At 52.9% G+C, this 23,204-nt stretch overlaps 1 protein-coding gene across 9 annotated transcripts in view; it reads right to left on the bottom strand.

The window, feature by feature from the left end:
* Positions 1-23,204, bottom strand: part of SMG6 (SMG6 nonsense mediated mRNA decay factor) — a 117,358-nt gene that overhangs the window by 67,037 nt on the left and 27,117 nt on the right. For all 9 annotated transcript variants that reach the window (XR_010307362.1, XM_064166338.1, XM_064166339.1 and 6 more), the window contains exon 10: positions 19,507-19,652. Coding sequence is in view for 8 of the 9 variants with exons in the window: in XM_064166338.1 (XP_064022408.1) it covers positions 19,507-19,652 (146 nt within the window). In the remaining variant the exon portion in view is untranslated. The remainder of the gene's footprint in view (positions 1-19,506; positions 19,653-23,204) is intronic.

Here is a 23,204-nt window from a genome sequence, read left to right as displayed (position 1 = left end):
AGGGACAGCCGCGTCTGAGGAGAGGCATGGCTGGAGGAAGCTTCTCGCGGCTGCTCCAGTGCCATGTGCTGAAGGAAATCCTGCGAGGGACAATCAGGGCAGAGCGAGCGCAGGCCATGTGGCCTCGGCTGTGGAGGGCACTGGTAGGGATGGGACACAGAGGCTGGAAGTGAGGGCTCCCAGCTGCTCAGCTCCCAGCATGCTCCAGGCAGTGGTGGAAGAGAGCCACAGCAAGCCCCGAGCTCCCAGGCAAGCAGCAGAGATGCTCTACATCCACCCCAGCTAACAACACAGGCAGTGCTGAATCCTTTGCAGTTAGAACACCAGCCAACAAACGTTGAGTCTCGAAGGGGATCAGACTCCTTTGATTTAGGCAACTGGACTGCTCTAGCCAAGGGTCAGGAGGCCTCTAGTGAGAGTTTCCATGCTGGCCTCTCCAGCCTAACCTGAACTGCGGCTCTGGGCCGAGGAGCCTGGAGCAGTGCCGGCAGCAGGTGGCCTCAGTGCAGGCAGAGAGAGCAGCAGGGATGTGCTTTGCTCCTGGAGAGCAACAGCCAAAACCACCTTCCCTGATGACACAGTAAAAGATCTCGGGCACAGGCAATCACACCAACAAATAAGCCTTTGGACACGGCCCTGAGATGACACAAGGGGCTGGCCAGGGGACACAGGAGGTGGAGAAGAGCAGTGAAGGGTGAGCTGTGCCACAGGCACCAGGCTGACACGTCAGCAGCAAGGCACACAATTGATTCACCAGCCGGTAGCTGCCCAGCAGAGAGGATGCCAGAGGCTGGTCACATCCATGCTGACACCACCTGAAGGTAACTCACTTGCTTTCTTACTGCTCAGACACAGGAGTGTTCTCCCCATGAGTCACCCTCCACCAGACAGAAGCACTGGCAAGGCTACAGGGAGCCCACCCAGATGGGGCTGTCTGCTGGAAGTGGGTGAGAACAACCACACTGCTGGGCCATGGTGGAGACTGCACACACCCGCCAGGAATGGAAAGCACAAAGTGAGGAGGATGCTCCCCGCTGCAGGGCATTTCCCTGAAACCCCCTCACTGAGGAGCTGTGAGTCATGGGCACTCCTAGCTCCCGAGTGGGAACCGGCGAGTCACACACACACACACACACACATTCATCTGCCCCCAGAAAAAGCCTGGGAACCTGGAGGCACTCACTCAGCCCTGGCTAATACCCTGCAAGGAGCCTGGGAATTATGAACAGCTTCCCTGGAAAGATGCTCCCCACTCCAAATTGCAGGAGTGGACACGATGGCAGCTCCAGCTCTCTTGGCCAAGCTAAACATCACCACCTGCAGCACGGATAGGGCTGAATCCCACCCAAACTGATTGCAGAAATAACCTGGATGCTCCCAACACACCTCTCACCGCTGACCTCTCCCTGTGGAGAGGCAGGGAGGCCCTAGGGTCAGATAGGAGTCCTGGTCACAGTGCCCAGACACACAGCAGCTCTGGGAGACTTGCTGCACATGTTCCCAAAAAGCAGCTGGGGCCGCCCAGGAGCCTGCAGCTCCCTCTGCTCCACGCTAAAACCCCATCTTGTCCGAAGGAGGGAGGGAGGCCTAGGAGGTGAGGAATGCCGGGGGGCCTGGGGAGGATGGAGCAGCTCTCCCTGTGGAAGCCATTAGATATTCAACACTTCATTTGTTTCCAGCCGTTCTGGACTGCAGCGCTGGGCTCTAGGACGGGAGGCTCTTCTCTGACGTAACCAGGAAGCAGCTGCAAAATTAAGGAATCCCTCATGACATCATAAAAAGGGTCGATGGTTTACAGGGGAAGGTATAAAAATTAATGACATATTCCCACCCGAAGCAGCGAGCCTGCCCGAGAGCCACAGGGGAAGCCATGCTCTGCCCAACGCAAAGGGGCTGCTGCCCAGGGCAGCTCTGTGCTGCCAGCTCCCTCCACCTGATCTGGGAGCTTGCCTCTGACTCCAACCATCCTCCAGCCTAAGATCCACGTGCAGGGCTTGATCCTTGCACCTGGAGTGTGATAACCAGCTCATGACATCCTTCCTGACCCCAACAAACAGCTTTAAGCTGAGCAAGGGAATGACTTCACAGACACTTTCCTTGTGCTCTTGGGACTCTTGGCCAGGCCAGGAGTCACTGACAAACAACATCACTGTGAAGTGACTCAGGGAGAGACAGTTATTCATTTCCACAGGGAAAGCAGCCGCGTGCACAGAGTGCCCTCAACACCCCAATTTCTGCAGCCTAGGAAGAATTCATTGGTCTTGCAAGAGGAAGCCAGGGCAGAAGCACACTGTCCCTCCCCACCAAGCGACCCGGGCTAGGACAGAAAGAATGACATTAGCCTTGAGGACAAGCACAAAGCCATTTCCACTTGAAAAGGAAAAAGGATAGTGGTTTAAAATTAACCACAGCCTTTTCCAGGAAATATCAGTGGAAAGAAGCAGCCATTTTTAGAAATGTTATTCTCAGAAATTTCCTGAAAAGACCCATCAGTCAAAACACAGATTGAAGCCATTTCCACTTGAACTAAGCAGCACTTTGGAGTTCTCCCTCTGCGCTTGGGGTGCCTGACCCAGCCGGCTGGGCCGAGGTCCTGCCCCACACCCCTGGCCCCGGCGAGGCTGCAGGAGGCAATTCTGGAAGTGAAACACCCCAAGGAGTGTCAGCAACACCCCTTCTGCCTAGGGAGGCACGTACATCCCAGTCCCCACATTTGCACCGACACACACCAGTCACAGACCATCGCAGCTGGGGCAGAGGCACCTCAGTCTCACCCACACTGGCCAAGCCTGGAGAGCTGCCAGAGAAACGGTGCTGGATCTCCCAGCGCTGCGGCAACAGAGCCGCTCGAGTGGGCGAGCTGATGCTAGGACTCACAACACAGGCAGAGCAATATCTTCACTGGCCTCAAGGCTCTGCAAGATCCCCAGAGTCACTGGTTCTGCTGCCAACAACTGACAGCTACGTGAATTTGACCTGCCCGGCAGCTAAGAGGCTGGCAAATCCAAACATACCGAATTCTTGGCTAGCTCATAAGAAAGCGAGTCCCCCCAAGCTGGCAAGCCAGCTCATCAGCATGGATATAGCTCCAGAGCAGCCTGGCACCAGCTGTCTCTTGCTGCAGAGGGAATATTGCTACCGGATGCACCAAAACGGCTGCAAGAATGAAAGGGTCCAAAGGTGGACAGGTACACGTGGAGGGAATTTGCACAGAACAGGGAATGCTGCACTGCAAGGAAGAAAAAATGTGGATGATGGAAACATAAAAAGGCATCAAGGGCACTGCAGTAAGGCAGGATGATGCAGCCCAGTACAAGAAAGTCCCTGACAGTGTATCCTCTGCCTGCATGGATCTTTCGCAAAGTCACAGAATGTCAGGAGCTGGAAGGAACCTCGAAGGCTCATCCAGTCCAACCTTGCAGCCAGAGCAGGATCACCTATACCAGCTCACACAGGAATGCATCCAGTTGGGCCCTGAATATCTCCAGAAAGGGAGACTCCACAACCCCCTGAGGCAGCCTGTCTCCTTTCATTCCTCCTGAAGGAACCACCTGCACAGTGAGAGCCTTGAACCTCACCCCAAAGTGGCCAGCAAGGAGCACAGGCTCCTCAGCACATATGCTGGGAGGAATGCACCGCCACAGAGCCCAGCTCAGTGCTACTCAGCAGGCATGGCAAGCTGCTACTAGCATCCCACCCAGGAGCTGCATGTGCCCAACCATAATTGTGTCAGATGTTATTTACAACGGGGGAGGAGGTGTGAACAGGGCTTCCCAAGAGATTTACTCCAGCCTGGAGTGAAGTTTTACCAGGACAACGCAGCAAATAAAAGGCAGCCTTTTCCACCAACCCCCCCCTCCCCACCTCCCAGTGCTGGAGGTGGGCATGTCTTTGGCAGCAAATGCAAACAGACAGCCTGGAACATGCCTCCTCTGGTGTGAACCTTGGTGAGCACTTGGAGCCTGGAGTCAAAGTTAACGAGAGAAAGCGCCTGCAGACAGGCACACTTGCAGAAAGCAGCCTTTGATGGGGCAGGAACAGCAAAGTGTGGAGCTTCCGTTTCAACACATTCACTTGGTTGCTGCTCTTCTTTTTACAGCTTCCTGAGAGAGCAGAGCAACATAGTGACAGTTTGCAAAGCGAATGCCAATACGCAAAGCGAAAGCCACTGCCCTGCCCAGCTCCAGGGAAGCAGTAAATCCTAGGGGCTTGCAGGTCTGATCAGCCTCCTCACCTCCTGCGCCAGTCCATGGCCACCTCCAGCGCTGGCTCAGTCCCTCCAGCCTCCCCAGCTGATGCCAGTGGCACCCCCAGCACCAGGACATCCTCCCGAGAGAGGCACAGTTCAGCTGCTGTGCCTACAGTGCAGCTTACCTAACACTTTCCGTTATGAGACTTGGGTTTAGCTCCTAACAACTGTGCCAAACTTTAACCATTTAGGCTGCAACCCTTCATGCCAAAAGCTTTCTTGGAGCTGAATTTATTAGGAAAGTTTCATCTACAAAGGTTCAGCCACTTGCCAGAATGAGGTTAGGGAAAATATATTGTTCTTCTCAAGTTAAAAATCCTTTGACCATTTCAGCAAAATCCCTAGCACCTTCACACTTTGAAGCAGGAACCAGAAGTTTGGCAGGAGATAGTGGCAGGGTCTGGGTGTGCCTTCTGCCACCTCCATCCACCCTTGCTTTGCTAAGTTGGGGGCCTACAGAAATCTGGGTTATCAGACAGCTCTCATGTGCCACTGCAACTGAAGCAGCAGCTGGTTCATCTGATGGACAGCTGAGGGAAGAAGAAAGCAAGCTGGCTAAGATGGTAGAATCACAGAATTGTTTAGGTCAGAAGAGACCTTTAAGATCATCAAGTCAAACTACCAGCCCAGAACTGCCAAGTCATCACTAAAACATATCCCTCTGCGCCACATCTACATGGCTTTTAAATCACTCCAGGGATAGGGACTCCACCACTGCCCTGAGCAACCTGAGCCAGGTCTTGACAACCGTTTCAGGGAAGAATTTTTTTGTAATACCCAAGCTAAATCTCCCCTGGTACAACCTGAGGCTGTTTACTCCTGTCCTACTGTTTGTTACTCAGGAGAAGAGACCAACCTCCTCCTCTCTACAACATCCCTTTAGGTAGCTGTAGATAACAATAAGCCCAAGCCTCCTTGTCTCTAGGCTGAACAACCCCAGTGCCCTCAGCTGCTCCTCACAACACTTGTGCTCTACACCCTTCACCAGCTTTGCTGTTCTTCTTTGGACACACTCCAGCACCTCAATGTCCTTCTTGTAGTGAGTGGCCCAAAACTGAACCCACTATTCAAGGTGCAGCCTCATCAGTGCCAAGTACAGGGGGATGATCACCACCCTAGTCCTGGTGGCCACAACATTTCTGATATGAGCCAGGATGCTGCTGGAGAGGGAAAGGCAGGCAGAAAAAGAGAGCAAAGCAGCAGAAGCCAGGTGACTTCTGACAGTCTATTCTCCAGACCCCCATAGTCCTTTGCTGGCACTATCAGCAGCTGCTCACTCCCAGCACCTGGTGTGCACAGAGGACAGCTTCACTTGCAGGGTCCCACCATGGCAGAGCCTTGTGTGGTGAATCTGGGTCTCCCTGGCAGCTGAGGGTCCCAGAGGAGATCAGCCCTGTGCTGTGAGGGGCAGCTCCTTTTCTAGAAACAATGGGAATCACACACACAAAGAAGTTACATGCCCACAAAGTTGAACTCTTAGGGGTCAGGAACACCAGACTTAGAGCCATTTGTGCAACTTCAAGTTAACTCTATCACACACGTTCTGAGGCAGTCCTACTGACATATTCTCTTTTCTCCCCCTACTCTATCACAGGCATTCTGAGGCAGTCCTACCAACATATCCTCTTTTCTCCCCCTCAAGTTACCCTTTTTAGTCAGCACAGAAAATTAACAGTCAGCAGAGACCCTCCTGATGTGCTGAAACATGCACATGTTCAGTAAGGCTGAAGGCTGCAGGACATGATAATGTTTTGGGGATTTAGATGGCTCAGTGCTATGCTGGAGAACCAGATTATGGGATTGTCATGAACTTCCAGAGGCATCCAGAAGTCACCTTAACCACTTAGCACATGCCATGATTTGTGTGTCCCTCACTTGTTGGCTGGCCATGGTAACGGATAGAGGATGAAGTCAGCAGACACTGGGCAAGTCTGCTTGGATCAGGAACAAAGGCAGCTGCTGAAGGACAATGTTTTTAGGAGGAATCTACCTACTGCATTTCAAGGTGAGCAGTCAAAAAAAAAAAAGAAATCCTCTGGTTTTCCTTAAGCTCAGTTCCCCCTCTAGACACACTGGAGATACCATGCAGAAAGACATCCAAACCCAAGATACTATAAGACACAAGCCAGCAAGTTCAAGCTATCAAATTATTTGGCACCTGAGCCTTCCAGCTCTTCTGTGCTCCATGTGGCACCGAGCATGATGATAAGACACTTAATCAGTGACTTCTCTGGAAAACTCCCATGTGAATGGAAAAGAATTTTATGAGCAGAAGGACAACAGGAAAATTGAGGCCAGGATTACTGCCACGTCAACATCTTGTCCATCACAGAAGGCCTTATCTGCATTACCCTGCACCTCGAGCACATGGAAATGCTGCTGAGCACAGGCTTTGAGGCTCGCTCTGTTTGGAAACACCCTCTCATAACAGGATTCATGAAGATAGGACCAGATTCACCCACCCGACCTCTCCTGGTGAATGATGGACATGGTCTCCTGTAGAAATTCAGGAAAATCTGCCATGTAAAGGGAGGTTCTCAGGTGTCAAGTGAGCAATTCCCTGTGGGAAAGCCTGAAACCACAGGCACAAACCCACAGCACACAGAGAAACCAATCCAGGAAGTTTCACATCCGAGCCCCCCTATTAGAGAATACAATCTCAGTGCTCCAACAACTTCCAGGCAGCCAGAGCCTCAGGTCCCCAGACCCCGGGTGAGCTGCAGGACACACACACTCACACCACCTATTGAGCCACCCTACCACCAGACTCAGCAAGCAAAGAGCCTGAACCTCCTACATTCATTAACCAGCACAAGACAGAACAGTTTCATGCCAAATTCCTCTTTCCCCCTGTGATTTGTGATAGGATTGGCGTGACCGTGAATCTCCCACAGCTACCGTTCCCAGCAGGACCATCCATAGGGAAAGACTGCGCTCAAGGGGGTGGGCTCAGCCCCGGGGTGTCCCAGCACCTCTTCCCTTCACTGTCACAGCTCCTGCTGGGAGGGAGCAAAGGTTGCCGCAGGCTCCCACAGAGCCAGCACAGATACGTTTCCTGCAGAGATTTGCAAACCTGTTGCAGTTCCAAAGCGAGCTTCGGTTTCACTGTGAGCAGCAGCTCAGAGCCTGAGAGTTACTACACAGCCGAATAAAATATTTTTTCATAAATTTAACGCCAGCACGTCTGTGTTTGGAAACTTTGAAAATCCATGTTGTATGGTTTACTGCACTGGAAAAGGTGCCAACAGAGTTTCAAAGGAAGGGAAGTGTATAACTGTTTCCTTTCAAATGCATTTTCCAATGGGATCCATTGAGGGAAAAGGCTGGAACTAACTAAAACATTATTAAAAACTGTTATGAAAAGAGACAGAGAGATGGAAAAAGATAGACAAAAACTCCAATACACAGCCGAGAAGGAGGGAGTGAGACAGGCAGCAAGAAAGGGGATATGGGCAGAAAGACACTTTGGGTGGGGAAAACGGGGCGAGACAGGGAGTTTTAACTGGCAATCACCCTGCATGGTTTCATATTGTTGCAGATCAATTGATCAGGATCTCAAGTGCTGCTGGCCTGGTGGCACACAGCAAACCACAGAGCTGGCTGCAGCCACAGCACTTGCGAACTGCTGACCTTCAGTTTTAAAACCAAAAATATTCTTTGGGAAACAGTCACACTGGGCTCCAGCCCGGGCTGCCAAGCGAAAAACAAGCACTACTAACCTGAAGTAACACCCCTCAATCCCTTACACTAAAGCTACAACCAAGACTAGTAACCTGAAGTAACTCCCTGGTCTGAGTCACCCAGCAGTAACCGCTCGTGACATGTGTGCAGGGGCTTGGCTCTTCCTTACTCCCTGAGTGGAGCGGTGAATTCTCCAATCGCTGACACCAGCCGTCGCGATGAGCGCGCAGGACGCCGGCACCAGCCCTCAGACCACTGCTGCTCCGATGTGTTCACCACGCTCAAGCTACTCTAACAAAGCCTACAAATATCAAAGTGCTTGGGCCCAAACACTGCTGTCACATCCCAGCTCCAAAAGTACTGCTCCAGCTCCAGGCACAGCCCTGGGTTTGCTGCCCCATGAGCGCAGGGGGAACCGAAAAGGGCCGAAAATATACACTGAGTCAAATAACTTCAGTGCCCTGGACATCAGCAGGCTGCCAGGGTCAGGGCTTGACTGAGGATGGAGCCAGATCTCTGCTGCTCTGCCAGGCTTCAAAGAGCCAGGCTGGGGGTGGGCAGAGCTCGGCGCACGCCTGCAGAGCTGCAGGCCTGTGGTTCTGCGGGGTGTAGTAACCGTGGGCTGTAGCACACATGTCGAGGGATGAGGGGAAAAAAATAAACAGACAGACAAAAGAATGAGGATGCTCTGCCAATTCCAATTGTGCAGCTTTCATTTTAAATGCTTATCAAGCTGAGAAAGAGCAGAGTTCTTGGAAAACAAGGTTTCCTTTCTTCCCATGCCAGTGTCAAACACCCTCAAGGACGGGTACAGCACAGGCGCTTGCTGCCGGCCGCCTTCTCTGCAGCAGCAGCAGCTACCACCATTCTGTCCCATCCCATCCTATCCTATCCCATCCGCCCTGGGAAGGGTTTGCAAGAAACAGCCTTGGTTGTTTCTAGTGAGAAAAAAAAAGTAAAGCTCTCTATGATTCCCTTCTTTCTTTGCTAATCTCCAATCTGGCTGGGTTCAAATTATGGCCAATTACCCACCAACACTTCTCACTAATAAAATAAATTTTTACGGGCCCTAATTACTGCTTTCGCTGAACTGCTCTACAGGAAGCCGAGTGGCTGCGGCTCTCCAGACGGCAGCAGGCAGCAAAGCAAAGGCACCCGCGAGTACAGCAGCGAGTGACTCAGAGGAGAGAAGCCGCCGGAGGGGCGGGCGGACCGGGAACGCTTGCGCCTGGCTGGAGCGTGAGACTCAGCAGTCCATAACCCGCCGCCAGCCCTGCGCACGGCGCTGCGGGGCCGCCCGTCAGGTCTCCCCCGTCAGCCGCGGCACCCGCTACCTGTGACGCAAAGCTGTCCCCCCCCCAGGGCCAGAACGATGGCTGCGCCGCTCCGCCGACTATCTCCGCAGATGATAAACCGGCAAGCGAATGGTATTTGGAAATGGCTGCACCGACCGCGCACAGCAGAGATGCGGCTGCCGGCCCTCGGACTGGGGGTCACCTCAGGGGATGGAGGGGAGGCAGCTTCTCAGCTCAGCTCCCACCTTTGCTTCTCAACGCTTACGGTTAATCGGAGGAGACAAATAGCAGAAAGGCAGAAAATTCCTGTGAAACCGTGAGGCATCCAACCTGCTCCCAGCTACACACATGCCAGCACCGCCTGGCCCCAGAGGGCTCCCCAGGCATGAAACACAAGCGTGGAACACCCAGTGGGTGACTGGAGCCTGCAGCCAGGCCCTCGCAGCTGGCAAGCTCGGCCCCCACCACCACCATCCTGCGCGGCAGCAGGGAAAGCGGAGCCTCTGCTCCGGCCCTTCCCGGCGGTAGGGAGCATCCTCCGCGGCAGCAGCGCCGCGGCAAAGCCACCGGCCCACTGCCGGTGGAGTGCTGGAGCCTTTCACAGCGGAGCTGCCACGCAGGTATCCAGGCTCAGCTGGGGAAACGCAGCTCTGCGAGATTGATTCATTTTTCTATTTTCTCCCCTCCCTTAACCAGGATTACTTTAATTTTCAAGGCCTAATGGAGTCCAGCTGCGACCAGGAAGCAGCACTGCAGCAATACGAAGCCAGACCTTTACAGAGTGGTGCAAACCTGTACAACGTTCAGCACACACACACGCACACACACAAAGCCCTATAAAAAGGATGCACTGCAGTGGGATATTTTTAGTCTCGACAATACAGCACTAAAAATATGACTTTGCTAATACATCACTACAGAAATATTCCCAGTGTCCATTCAGGAACAGTTTTAAAACATTTATTTTTGTTTCCCTTTGCAATGGTCAGAGAGGAGGGAGAAAATAGAAACTCATTGATAAGAGGAAACGAGAGAGACATGAAAAATTGAAAACTACCTAAAAGCTCATGGAGAGGTTTATTTTATTAGTTCTTAATAAATATCTTGCAGATTTCCTCAGGAAATACACCAGATCACATGTAAAATAGTTTGGTACTGATGTCAACTGTGTCAGCATATGAAATCTATTAGGGTGAAGCCACAGCAGGGTGATCAGCGTGCTGAAAAACTGCACGGCACTGAGGCGAGGGGGGGTGGGGGGAATCTCACGGCCCTTCCAAATTCTTCGAGAGGTAAAAAAGTCAGCCAAGACGCAGAGAGAGAGAAAAAAAGATCCCACATCCTGCTTTGCGCTGCCAGCAATGTGAAGTGCCCAGAGATTAATTCTATGTCTGGCCTGGAAATGTGACTTTAAAGCATTGGAGGGAGCAGGGAGGAGGAGAAGAGAGGAATGAGAAGGCCAGGCGAACCGGGACTGGCACCGTGCCACCGACCCCCCTCTTCCCAAGCCATGTTTCAACGTAGACAGCAGTAAACCCCACCAGACGGCAGCTCCCGGGGCTGCCAGGGCCTCGCACCAGCTGGGGCGCGTCTCCCGCTCCCCGCGCAGATGGGCCCGGGAGCATCACTTCCGCTTCGCCTGCTTTTAAAGACACACGGGACCATGTGGCAGGCGTTTCGCCGCTCCTCGCCACAGCCCCGCGCCCGCCTGGGGCCCCCTGGGTGGGACCAGCCCCACTCCCAGCACCAGGCATGAGGTCTTGGCTCCTCGGGCCCTGCTCTGAAGGGTTTATGATGTTCCCAACCCGCCTTTGGCAGCCGGCGCCTCCTGCTTTGTGCCATTACCCACTTACGCAAGACTCCCTTCCTCGGCTCCTAGGTCCGGCAGAGAAGCACCAGAGATTCACAAAGGGAGGGTTTGGGGACCTTTTGGGGTTGTTCAGCCTGGAGAAGGCCATCACAAACCACATCAATCAATACTACAAATGACTCTAGAGAAGGGGTACATACCCTCACCGCTGCCACCTAGCCAGGATGAAACTGACCCAGTCCATACTGGCTCTCAGGTGGACAGAGCATCACATTAGCCAGGCTGACTCCTAAAGGTCACACTCAGCAAGTCCTCGCCTTCCTCCTGACCATCGATTAGCACAGGCAGAGGCAGCACCGTGCTGCCAAGGACCCATCGCACAAGCACTTGCAGCCCTCTGCAGACCACAATCAGGAAAAACGAAAGGTCTCCATACATTAACCTGCATGGGGCCACCTCTGAGCTGCAGATAAACTTCAGAGTGGAAACACAGCCTTGGCAGTGCTGCCATCCCTAAGCTTGACTCCAACAAGCCCCCAAGGGTACCTGCTTCCAGCTGAAGCCTTCCCAACACGAGGCACTCAATTCACCAAAGGACTACAGCGTGCAAGCAGATGGAGACAGGATGGAGCTGACAGGGGACAAGCCCAAATCGCAGCCCCTGAGAAAGAAACTACCCTCACTATGCTGGCAGGCTGCACCCAAATCTGTGCAGGGCATGGGCACGAGGCAGGCAGCCCTCCCTGCCTACACCTGGCAGACTATAAAACGGCCCCACAAGCTCAATCAAGAGTTTTACAACTTCACAAAGCACCATAATTAGCCTAATTATACAATCTTCTCTCAGAGAATTAAACAGAAATGCAGCAATTGAGTTGGTGCTGCTTAGAAGCACAAGGAAATCAAAGGCACAATGCACATTAAAGAGTCAGAAACATCTCTTTAAAAGCGAGAGGATTTCCTGTCATGCTACAAACATCTAGAACTCCACCAAAGCTGCTGCACCTGGTATGACCCTGCTCCAGCTCCCTGGCATTCTTCTTTCTCCACCACCAAAGCAAGGGTGAATCAGAGCCTCAGGACAGATGCCTCAGGCACCTCCTTTCTCATTTTATAGCAGGATGGATGGACACTGAGTGCCAGTGCTCCATTTCCTGCCTTCTATTTTATCTACTGGGGCTCTTTCTTTGAAATTGTGCTTTTGTTCCAGTGTTCACGGAGCTGGCCCATGCCCTGGTGGCACCGTAGCATAAAAGCTTCTCCAACCTGACCTTGCCTGTCACTGGCTCTGTCTTGACTTGCTGCTGAAGTTGATGAAGCTTGGCTCTAAAGCAAACTCTCAAGCTTTGTGATTGCCAATCATTTCCCCTCTATTTGTTGCCCTGAAATGAGATCTCGGTATCTCCCTGCACTTGGTGGAAGCATTTCAAGGGCACACATAAAAGATGTGCTTGTGTGACAGGCAGAAGCCCCCGGTGAGCTCATCCAGCACTACTCGACGAGGACTTTTGCCACACTGCTGTCGGAGGGCAGGGCTGGAGAGTCTGACACACCGGCAAGTACTCAGTTTTGCTGGAAACCTTTCCCTTCCCTGCCACAAAGCCCTGCTCAAGCTTTTGCCTCCGAAGCCAACGTCTAGATTTCAGAAACCTGAACTGCAAGTGGAAATTCCCTGCAGCGCGTTGATTATTGCATCTCCTGCTGGCACTTGTGGCAAGGGGAAAAAAAGTCACATGGCTTTCTGGACACACGTTTCGCTGGGGAGTCTTGCATCAGAGGGCAGAAGCCAGAAGCCAGGAAAGTAACTCCAATTACGGTAAATAAATCCCCAAATATGTGACAATCTGCCTTTTAAACAGGAAACAGAGGGGAATAAGCAAAGGAAGACTTTGGTCTAAACATCGCTGCCACCAGCCTCAAGAGCCCGAGAGCAAGACTCTGAAGATGCATCTGGGCCAAAAGTATTTCACCTGAACTTTGCTGATGCGTCTCAAGTCTGAGACAGCTTCCTTCCCTGAAGGGAAAGGCGCCGACAGTTCCCAGCAACTGTGCCAACCTCCAGCACTCCCAAATGCTCAGAGGAGAAACTCTAGAGGGTCAGCTGCCACCTCCAGACATGTGTGTGTCCCTCAGGAGGCTCAGCACAGGAAGTCCTGCAGCTCCCAAGGTGAGCAACACAGGTATCACCTCCACACACCATTTCAACCTTCCATCCTGCTCACAAGGCCACAGTGAGCAGCAGACACCACTCAATAAGGGGTCAAGTATACAAGCCCTGTGTCCAGCCAGTGACATCTCAGCACCTGCTCACTTTACAGCCTCTGTGCAAGCCAGACAGCACAGGGAAGGATGAACATCAGCATCAGCCAAGCTCTCTTCTGGGTTTCCTCTCCTGACTACAATTCAAACCTAAAGTAACAGCAGCAGCATGGAAAGAAAGGATAAATTTAATGTCCAGTTCCTCCAAACTTAGGCCTTGGGAAGCATTATGTCATAACAGCACCTCACTGGAGACAGCACTATCCTGCCTCAGAGGGAACAGCAACTGCCAGGTGCACACCAGTGATCTCAGCACAGCCACTTCAGTCCACACTTGCTGTATGACCACCAAAGCCTCAGCACCCCAGAGGATGCCAGCTCCTGAACGGCTCAACTCCATCCTTCTCTCACCAAGTGGGCTGTGTTTGCATGACAAAAATTGAGTCCCTAGGCAGGTGGGACCTCAGGCTCTGCTTTCAACAGGGCACAGGACTGCAGATGCTCAGCATCCTCAGGACACAACCCTGCAATATGACATTTCCATCAGCTTCCCAGTTATTGTGCCCAAAGCTGTCATGGCCCACAGAGCTGCCTGCTCAAAGGTGCCAAATGGGCTCTGGTGAAGGTGAAGCTCACATTTACCATGCAAAGAGGGGAGTTAGGAGAAAAAGACTCAATTCTGGTGGCCAAACAGGGGAAGATCAAGTTGTTGCTTCTGTTATCTACAGCCTGAGGTTTATTAAGCCTTGCTTTGTGCCTAATTTTAAAGCTCCACCAAACCAAGGCAGCCGTCGACAGCACTGCTTTATTTTTAAACTCAAAGGCACTGGACTCCTTTGTGCTCAACTCCCAGCACCTTTTGTCTGCTCCAGTAAGCAAGATGTGGTTAAAACTTCATGAGTGGCTATTGAGATGTGGCTGCAGCAGAAGAGGGGTACCTGCTTGCACTGATGCTGCACTTAGCCCTCAGAAAAAACTGTGTCCAAGCATCAAAAACCAAACAAGAAGAGTGGAGATGGTCAGAGCTGAGGTTTTGCAGACACCACCAGAATCTGCAACAGCACCAGTGATATTTTAAGGGTTCACACTTTAGCTTGCAAGTCAGAACAGCTGTGGTCAAAGTGAAGCCTGCTCCATCCAGCACAGAACTGTGCACAGTGGCAGGACAGCAGCAGAGCAAGCTGCTGGTTACAAAAGCACTAGCTGATTTCAGGGGGTCCTCTGGGTTCAGTGGGTCTTCCTCACCCAGGCTGGGGTGCTGAACACACACACTTGAGGGGAAGCCCTGTACCAGCTTAGACATTGCAGTTGATTTGTACTAACCTTTGCTGCTCCTATCAAGAAGACTTGGTCAAGATCAACATCTCAGAACCTGGTGTAGGTCTCCAAGGAGCAAGCCCCACCATGCCAATTAGCAAAACCTTGCAAAGGCTGCAGTCAGCAGATGCTGTAAGAGCAGCTTTTTGTGAGCCAGGCAGAGGATCTCTACATCCAGTGACCTGTGCAGTACTGACCTACTCTACACTGCTCTCAGACCACCAGCATGGTGATGCAAAGGGGACAGACACCGTTCTGAATCTGCTGCAGGGAGTGGGATGTGAATCCTTTCTGCACAAGCTTTCAAGCTTCCTCAGCCAACTCTCTCACACAGAAATCCCAAGGAGAACAGACCCAGGAGGGCTGCAAAGCAAAGCCCAGCCCGACTTTGCCACACAGGCCCCTTGAGCCTTTGCACCCCACACACGTACTGGCAGTGGGACTGCTGCTCAAGCAGCAGGTCTTCCTCCTCATCCTGCCTTGGCAGAGCAGACGTCCTAGCGGCTGCCCACCCTGCGCTGCCGCAGCTTCCCCCTACACGCAGCACAAGCCACTTTCCCAGCCCTCAGCTAACGCCATGCTCTCGGCCAGAACCGCCCCGTGCCTCTGTGCCCTGACTCTGCTCGGCCCCGAGGGATGCAAACTTCATTCCCTCCATGTGCTGAGGATGCACATATGGCAGCCCCCTCCCTTCTCCACTTCCACCTAAGCCCGACCTCCTAACAACCTCCACACAGCACAACGCAACCGGCCCGAGAGTGCCAGAAGGCATCCAGGTGCTGCAGCCTGATGCTTCACACCCGCAGCCAGGCAAATTTGCTGGGATTTCCGGGAAGTGTCTCTAGGGTGCCCTGTGCTGTTGCACCCCCTCTTTGGTGCACGCTTGTTTGGAATGCGGGGCCATTTGGGGGGGGGGCTAGGGAGAGGGGAAGTTATTCTGGTGGTGGCCTATGAATAACATCCAGTGATTTATAGGAAGTATAATCCAATAATACAGTAAAATAAAACAGTGTGTCTGAGATGGGTTTGATTCCAGGAATTATAAAACAAATTATTAAAGAGAGGGGGAGAGAGAGAGAGAGAGAGAAAGAGGGGGGGAAAAAAAAGCCTCAGAGAGGCCAGATCAGAGTAAATTGGGCACAGATGGGCTGGGAGGGGGTTTCTCTCTCTCCTCCCTCACCAAGATGCCCCTGCCGCAAGCACGGCTTCAATTAGTCTGTTCAGAAACCAGAGTTTTATTTCCCCAAATTACAGAATTAAAAAAAAATTAAAATTCTTGGAGTGCTTGTGGTTGGGATGAAGGCATCCAAGCTTTTCTGTGAGCTGCTTGTGCAGATGGCTACCAAACTGTTAATGGGGCAAAAGTCCCAACCCTGCCTAGAGCCCAGGATGGCCCAAAAAACAGTCACCTACCTCCTGGGGTGGAAAGCTCCAGCAGCTGCACATCTGCTATGTAAAGTGCCTGCCGCTCTCTACTTCCCTCCCTCGGATGCGTTCTCCTTTGCCCCAGAGGTCTGAGGTCTACAAGAAGCTTATTCACACCTTTAATGCTCCTGACAGGAGGCAGCCAGGAGGTCAGGAGGACCCTTGCAGCCTCCCTGGACAATGGGCAGAGCAGCAGGCTCAGAGAAGGCTGTCTGATGCTGAACAGTGGGGGAAGCACTTCATGTGGGAATTCTTTGGCTTTCTCTGTCAGAGAAAACAACAGACCAAATCCATCTCCCAGGGTCTTCCCGCTGCTGCCTGGCTGCACAGGCAGCTGAGACCAACTCCAGCGCTTGGTGCTGGCCCTGGGGACAAGCACATCTCAGCTGTCCACACTGGGCACAGACCCTCTGTGCTCTACCCACACTCACCTAAGCCCTGCACATGCTGCAGGGTCCAGGCAGCCAAGGGCCACAGCAGTGACCTTTCATGAAAGAAGGCTGTGAAACACAACAGGCTGCTCATAGCTGTCTGGCTCTGAAGCCAGTGCACCCCAAAAACTCAGCCTGTCAGCAGAGCATGTGGTGACCTCGCACAGACTGATGTACACAAGAGTGGCAGCTGCTAGGAGCCAGAGATGCACAAGAGGACACACCACAACTGCCCTACAGAGAACACACTGGGGCAAGGACATCCCTGAGGGACCACAGCTGACCCACACCACAGCAAAAGAAAATGAGTGAAAAGCAAAGAGCAGCAGATGCAAACTGTTACTTCTGAGTTCACAACCTCCCCTGCTGCTCCAGTGAAGGAACTGGGACAGACTGAGCACAGTCCACAGCAAAAATGGGAGAATATGAGAATAAGGTGGGCCAGGACAGGTGTTTGGCATAAGGCTGAGGAAGAGGGAGGAAAGGTGTCTGCCAAAGCATCTGATTGTTCTGATTTCCTTTCTCTCAACACCTGAACCTGTTTGTTCACGGGTGCAAAATCTTGTACAAGTTCCCCACACCAAGACTGTTTTGCCAGTGACTCCACCCCACAACTGGTAGCACCACTGGATCCCATCATGAGGGATTGGTTAGACAACAGACACAGGGCAAGAAAACAAGTTTTACAAGTTCTCAGAAGTATCTGGGGCTCCAGAGACACAGAAATACATGGCGGGGCAGGGAGGGAGCAGCTATCCCTAGAGAGAACTGATCCCAGACAGCAGGGAAGAGAGAGAGGCTCTCCAGCAGACCTCCCTCCCCAGCCCCAAATCCAGAGATCTCCTCCTTCTACTACCGAGAGCTCACAGCTGAAGGTCAGACAGGCCCATGTGATGGGAAGGACACTGACACACTCCAATCCCAGACTTGCAGAAGGATTTCAGTAGGAGGAGACCTCTGAAGGTCACTCAGGCCAACTGCAAAGTTCGATCCAGCTCCACAGAGCTGATGCAGCCAAGCTGTGACTGCGGCAGCCTGGCCGCCCGGTAACGCTGCTGGCTGGCAGCTGCGGACGCCGGCAGGGTGGGACAGCTCCCACATGCTCGCAGGGGCGGATCGGCCCCTTGGCACCCGCTGCCGAGCTGCCCATGCCCCTGCAGCCCCGGGAGGTGACTCATGTGCTGGGAAGCAGACACCCGCACCTTCCCGACAGCCGCTTCTGCCGCGGGCTGCAGCCAGGCGCCTGCCCACAGCAGCCCACACGCCGGGGAAGGAGCCAACAGCTGCGCTGGGCACTCGCTATTAGCAGTTAGCAAACTTTCTCGCTTGCCTTTGAAACTCCAAGTCCTTTGTTTTTTGGGTTTTTTTTTGTTCCTCCTCCATACCCAGCTCTTCTTGATTCACACTGCTGTCACCAAGCCCAGCCTGGGCTGTGCCAGCCCTCGGCACATGAGTGCTCAAGGCCGTCAGGGCATTTGAGCTGACAACAGGATTTGCTTTGCCAACAGCACTCTCAGCAATATTTTAGGGTTGCCGGAGTGAAGAGCCCTCAGGGGAATCCCTAAAGGGCACCAGGCATCAGATGGCAGCCGCGGTGCCATCCGACCTGCAGGCATTTCGTGAACACAGCCACCTGCTCTGCAGTCCCCGGCAGGAAGGGGGTTGCCTTCTCCAGAGAGCCAAAGGCTGGAGGCAGCTGGCAGCTGCCCATACAGGAGGCAGAAAACTCTGAGAACACTTATTTTCCACAAGAGATAAGAAGTGTTCTCTTTCTGTCACTCAAATTCACAACTCAGCTACGGATGGAAGAGCAGAGTCCAGTGGTCCAAGAGCTGGGATCGTTTCCAGCTCTGCCACAGGGGCTCCCAGTATGGCCCAGACTAATCTCTTCCTCTCTTTACCATCTGCAGTACAGACCATCAATACACCTACTGGCAGCCAGGCAGGGCCATTTGCTCACAGCCATAAAGCACTTTGCAGCTCAAAGATAAACACTGCTGGTGGTTGGCATCTAGCAAGCAGGACGGGAGGGCAAAGCTGCCTCACCAGCAGGACTGGCAGCTCCCCCAGGAGAGCAGGGTGCCAGGCAGCAGGTATGGCACATAGGAGCTGCTTCCCAGCCCTCTGGTTGATGCTGGTTCACTCCATCAGCTGATCTTGGCCACTAACCATCAGTCTGACAAGTGGCCAGCAGGCTCACAAGGGAGGAATCATCCAGCAGCAGCTCTTTGGGGCTCAGCCTGATACACCCACATAGTGGCTTTGATCAAAAAACATCATCTGGAGGCATCTGTCTTGGAGATCCAAATCCCAAGCCATCAGCATGCAAAATGCTGCTTCCCTCCACCCTGGGAGCACAGCCCCATCCCTGCTCCCAAGCATGGGGGTCTGGCAGCCCTGGGTACCTGCTGCTGTGTGTGTGAGGGAGCCATGGGGAAAAACGCATTCCCTGGAAGCACCACTTCAGACTCAGTGCAAGAGACTGGTTTGGTGGCACCTCTGCTGCCTCATGCGTTAAGTTCAGCAGCGGCAGAGACCACATACAGCCTCCTGGGTGGGTGGAGAAGGAGCAGTTCTACATCTGCTTTGTTCTCTAGGTGCCTTAATATGGGCCATAGCCTCCAGCCTGGCCTGTCAGAGAGGAGCATCACATCAGCCAGCCACCTGCACAGAGACACTCACAGGCAATGCCACTCTCCAAAAAACAAGGCCTGCAAGATCTTTATAGCCCTCCTGGTGCCATCACAGACACTGAGCAGGGCTCAGGCTCAACGTTGGAAAGGCAGAGCTCTACAGCAGTGCCCCCATCCTGTGCTTGATGACTCAGGCTCCAGGGAGATGCGATGCCTTCTCACAAACCTCAGCCAGCTCCAGTCAAGGTCCCCTTTCTGACCCTACCCACGTCAACACCCCCAGGCATCCAACCACTGCTCCACTTCCCCATCTGTCTTCAGCTGATGAGTCCTCCCCACCCTCCTCCACATGAGCCATACAGCACGGCTGATGCCAGCCTGCTTCCCCTGAAGCCGCACGTGGTACCTTTGGGCTGGGAGTTGTACACTGCAAACATGTTGATGGCCACGAGCTGGAGCATGCGGCTGCTTCCGATGGGAGGGGGGCTGTGCTGCAGCAGCACCTGGAACTCCCTCAGGACCTCCTCAGCCACCGCAGGGAAAGTCTCCATCCTGCAGACAGAGAGAAGGAGTCTGTAGAGTCAGTCGGCACAGCTTGCTCAGTGTCACATCTCCTGGGGAAGGGGGACCCCCGGGGTGCTGTCTCCCATCCAGAAGCTGTGGGGAATGGAGGTGCAGGCTGTGACAGAGACAGATGAAGCCCTCCTCAGGGCAGTGAGGAATTGCTCTGTGACCGACAGGCAGCATTCCTTTGGCAGGAAAACGGCCTTTATGAGTCATTTCTGACCAACTATTTTTTTCTACTGACTTCTACCAATCCGGGAGGCTTGCCAAGAGGCCAGCAGCTCACTTGGACCAGGAGCAGCCCATGGGACTCCCAAGAAACCCAGGCTACAGCAAACTGCACACACTGGTACCACATTGTGGATGTGGCAACTCCAGTGTGTTGAACATGGGCCAGAGCATGCTTCCTCCAGAGCAGTGCCTGTCCTTGGGCTCCTTGCTGCAGGATCTGATCCCATGGCATCCAGTTCTGTCCCCCCTCAGGATACACAGTCCCCAGCGCAGCAACTGAGCCCTGAAACTTCATCACTTGAAGCCCCACAGGACAGGGACTTGCAGACTAACAACTGGCTTCATCTAGCTGCTGGAAACTGCAAAGCTGGAGCTGGTCCCTGCAGCATAGTGTGCTGCTGCAGCTCATCAGGACGCAGCAGCCGGTGGCTGCAGTGCCACAGCCAGGGATAGGCTTTGCTTTCAACACCACTCACAAGCGCCTGCAGAAAGCTGACACCTTTATCCTACTCCTCATCTGGCATTGCTGAGGGAATTAGCTGAGTTTACTTATCAGAGCTGTTGGATCCTCAGCAGCCTTTCCATTGAACTAGGGTCAAAAACTGATCAGAGGTCACAACCTGAACTTTTTGCAAAGAACACAGAGGCAGTGCACCAAAATGATCGAGATGTGGTTGCCCACAACAGCCCTCCTAAAGACAGTCCTCACCTGGTATGCCATGAAGGTTACTTTACAACCAAGAAGCTGCCAAAAAAACTTGGAAACTGTGAAAGGGATAGGTCTAACTCTCCTACTGCCTCTTCTGCTGAGCTCGATGTGTTACTGAAAAGCCATAGCTAGAGCTAGCAAGGATGAATCTTCTGTCTCACAGCAAGTGTCCACTCCAGTTGTCAGTGACATTGTGCTAATGTGCCCATATGGGTGCAAGGGAGCCAACCTTTGCAGTGGGTGAGGCATCTGGAGCTGGGGTAGCAACCTCAAGGGCCTCCATAGCAATTTCCTCTCTCTTGCCCTGAGAGATTCAGATCTAGTGATATCAGCATGCTACAGGCTGGATTAGCAGCTGCTTCTGGTAACCCGCATGGGCAGTTCTGCTGGGCTTCCCCAACAGCCTGTCAAGGAGAGCAAGAAGCTCTATTTTCAAAGACAGAAATGGCTTTCTTTGTAACCATGTTTCACAGATGCCTTTCAACAAGCCCTTCTGCCTAGCAGCAGGGTTACCCTCTCCCCGGGCACTGGTTGCTGAAGTAGTTCAAAGTCTGCTACCTTCCCATCAATGTGGGCTGCAACAAACAGGCTCCTTGTACTTTGTAGCTGTGCAGAACAGAGCAGTTCCACCAGTATGAAAGCACTTCTCCCCCTGGAAGAGGCAACTTCCCTGGATTTGGGGCACAGCCAAGGAATCAGAGCAATCTGATTGCTTCTAAAGACCTCCTAATTCTGAAGAATCTCAGACCACATCCAGCGTATCCAGCAACATCCTCCTAGGGCAGACAGGACACTGGGGATGGAGGCACCCTTTGCAGGACGAGTTGTTGGTGAGGAGATGAAGATTATTGCCATGGAATAACAAGGAGGAGGAGTGGGAGCTTCCTCAGCCCCACCAGCTGTGCTTTGATACTGCAGCACATCTGGAACAGCATGCAGTAACCCCACTGAGCTCAGAACCAGCAGGTCAGGAGCAGAGCGGAAGCTTTTAATAAATTGCTTACCTGTGGTTTTAGGAGCAAAAAAAAAAGAATCCAATTAGGGCAACATTATCTTTTCCATACTTTTTACAGATAGATCACTGAAGATCCTGCCCAGAGAGGACTCAGCTATTCCTCACCCTTTACCTATTTTAAGCACGGAAGCTGTTTAGCAGGGTTGGACGATTTTCTCTTCCTGTGTCATGGTATTACTTTCTAGTTCCCTTCTAAGTACTTCAGGGGATACACCACCATTAAACATACTTGGGTTTTCTAAATGACTGTCCTGGGAAGCAACTGCCTCAAATGCTGCATCTTAATTTCACAGCAGTCTCAGGAGCCAAATGTACAGGCAATGTCTGCAACATCCCCATTAATCCCTCCCCTGGCATGCATTCAACCAGAGCTTGGCCACGAGCACTGCCCCACGGAGCTGAGGACCAGCAGCTCCCCAGATGCTCTGCCCTCCAGCTGCAGCTCCCCAGCCTTCCATGGGTTCCTGAAGCTTTCCTCCTCTTTTCCTGTGGGCAGGAGGACATCCAGTTCTGCTCCTTACTGCAGGCCAGCCTGCTGCCCACAAGCAGATAATCAGTGCCTTGTGACTTGGGGAGAGATCAACAGCATTGGCAGTGAGCAGATGGCTCTTCCCCTTGCCTTCAGACACTTGGATCTCCAACAAATTGGCCAGCACAGCTCCTGCTTCCCATTCCTTTAGGAAGGGTCCAAAGTCAAGCATGTGCCAGTCGTCACTGGTCACCTCAGAGAGCACTGGACAGAGCAAGCACTGAGGTTTCAGGCTGCATGGCAAGATCAGTGCTGCATCCTGCACTGCTGTGCTTCCCTGCTCCAGGAGGGAATGGGAGCTGGCCCAGAGGCAGGGAAATCTACACCTGAGTCAAAAAAAACCCACGCTAGGAGCAAGCTGGCACTTTTCATCCGTGCTGCATTTACCTAAGTGGCCTGGAAGAGGTCTCTGAGCCTTGTAACTCATAGCCAACAGTTCCGTAAGAGACCAAAGGAGCCAACAGTCATGAGACTACATCTGCTTATGAGGCACTGGCAGGCTCAAGCAGAGACCACTGTTGCCAGAGACTGTCTAGACCCATGCAAGGTCAACAACAGCCACCCCACCACCAGACAGCAAGGGCCAGTTCCACCTGGGGCAGAGACAGCTCCATGGACAGCCAATGCACTGTGAGGCTGAGGTCTGCATTCTGTGTCAAAAAGATGTCCCCCAGGCTGGGATCTCAGCCCAGACCTGAACCAGGCTTGCTTTGCTTCAAGGACAGCTGTTGAATTACTTGAAACCAGTTTCTGACAGACATTGCCAAGGGCACTTTGCATAAACCAGTTCCCACAGCTGGGGCAGATCCCAGCTAGGAGCTTGCAGTAAAATGGCAGTCAGGAGATGAAGGGCAATGCTTGTCACAACACGCTCCGGACAGTGCCTTTCAGCCACCAGATGGTTCTGCCTTGATGGCTTTGTGCTCCTCAAAGGCAGCAGGCACTAAGAACCCCCCCAAGAGCTATCTCTCTGCTGGCTAAGACCATAGGGAATGGAAGAGAGAGGGTAAAATGATAAATTAAAGAGGAAGCGAGTAGAGGAGGAACAGCCTCTAG

Source organism: Pogoniulus pusillus, chromosome 27, assembly GCF_015220805.1.
Source record: "Pogoniulus pusillus isolate bPogPus1 chromosome 27, bPogPus1.pri, whole genome shotgun sequence".
Lineage (NCBI taxonomy): Eukaryota > Metazoa > Chordata > Aves > Piciformes > Lybiidae > Pogoniulus > Pogoniulus pusillus.
The sequence above is the reverse complement of the archived record's forward strand: the minus strand, read 5'-3'. Positions and strand labels throughout refer to the sequence as shown.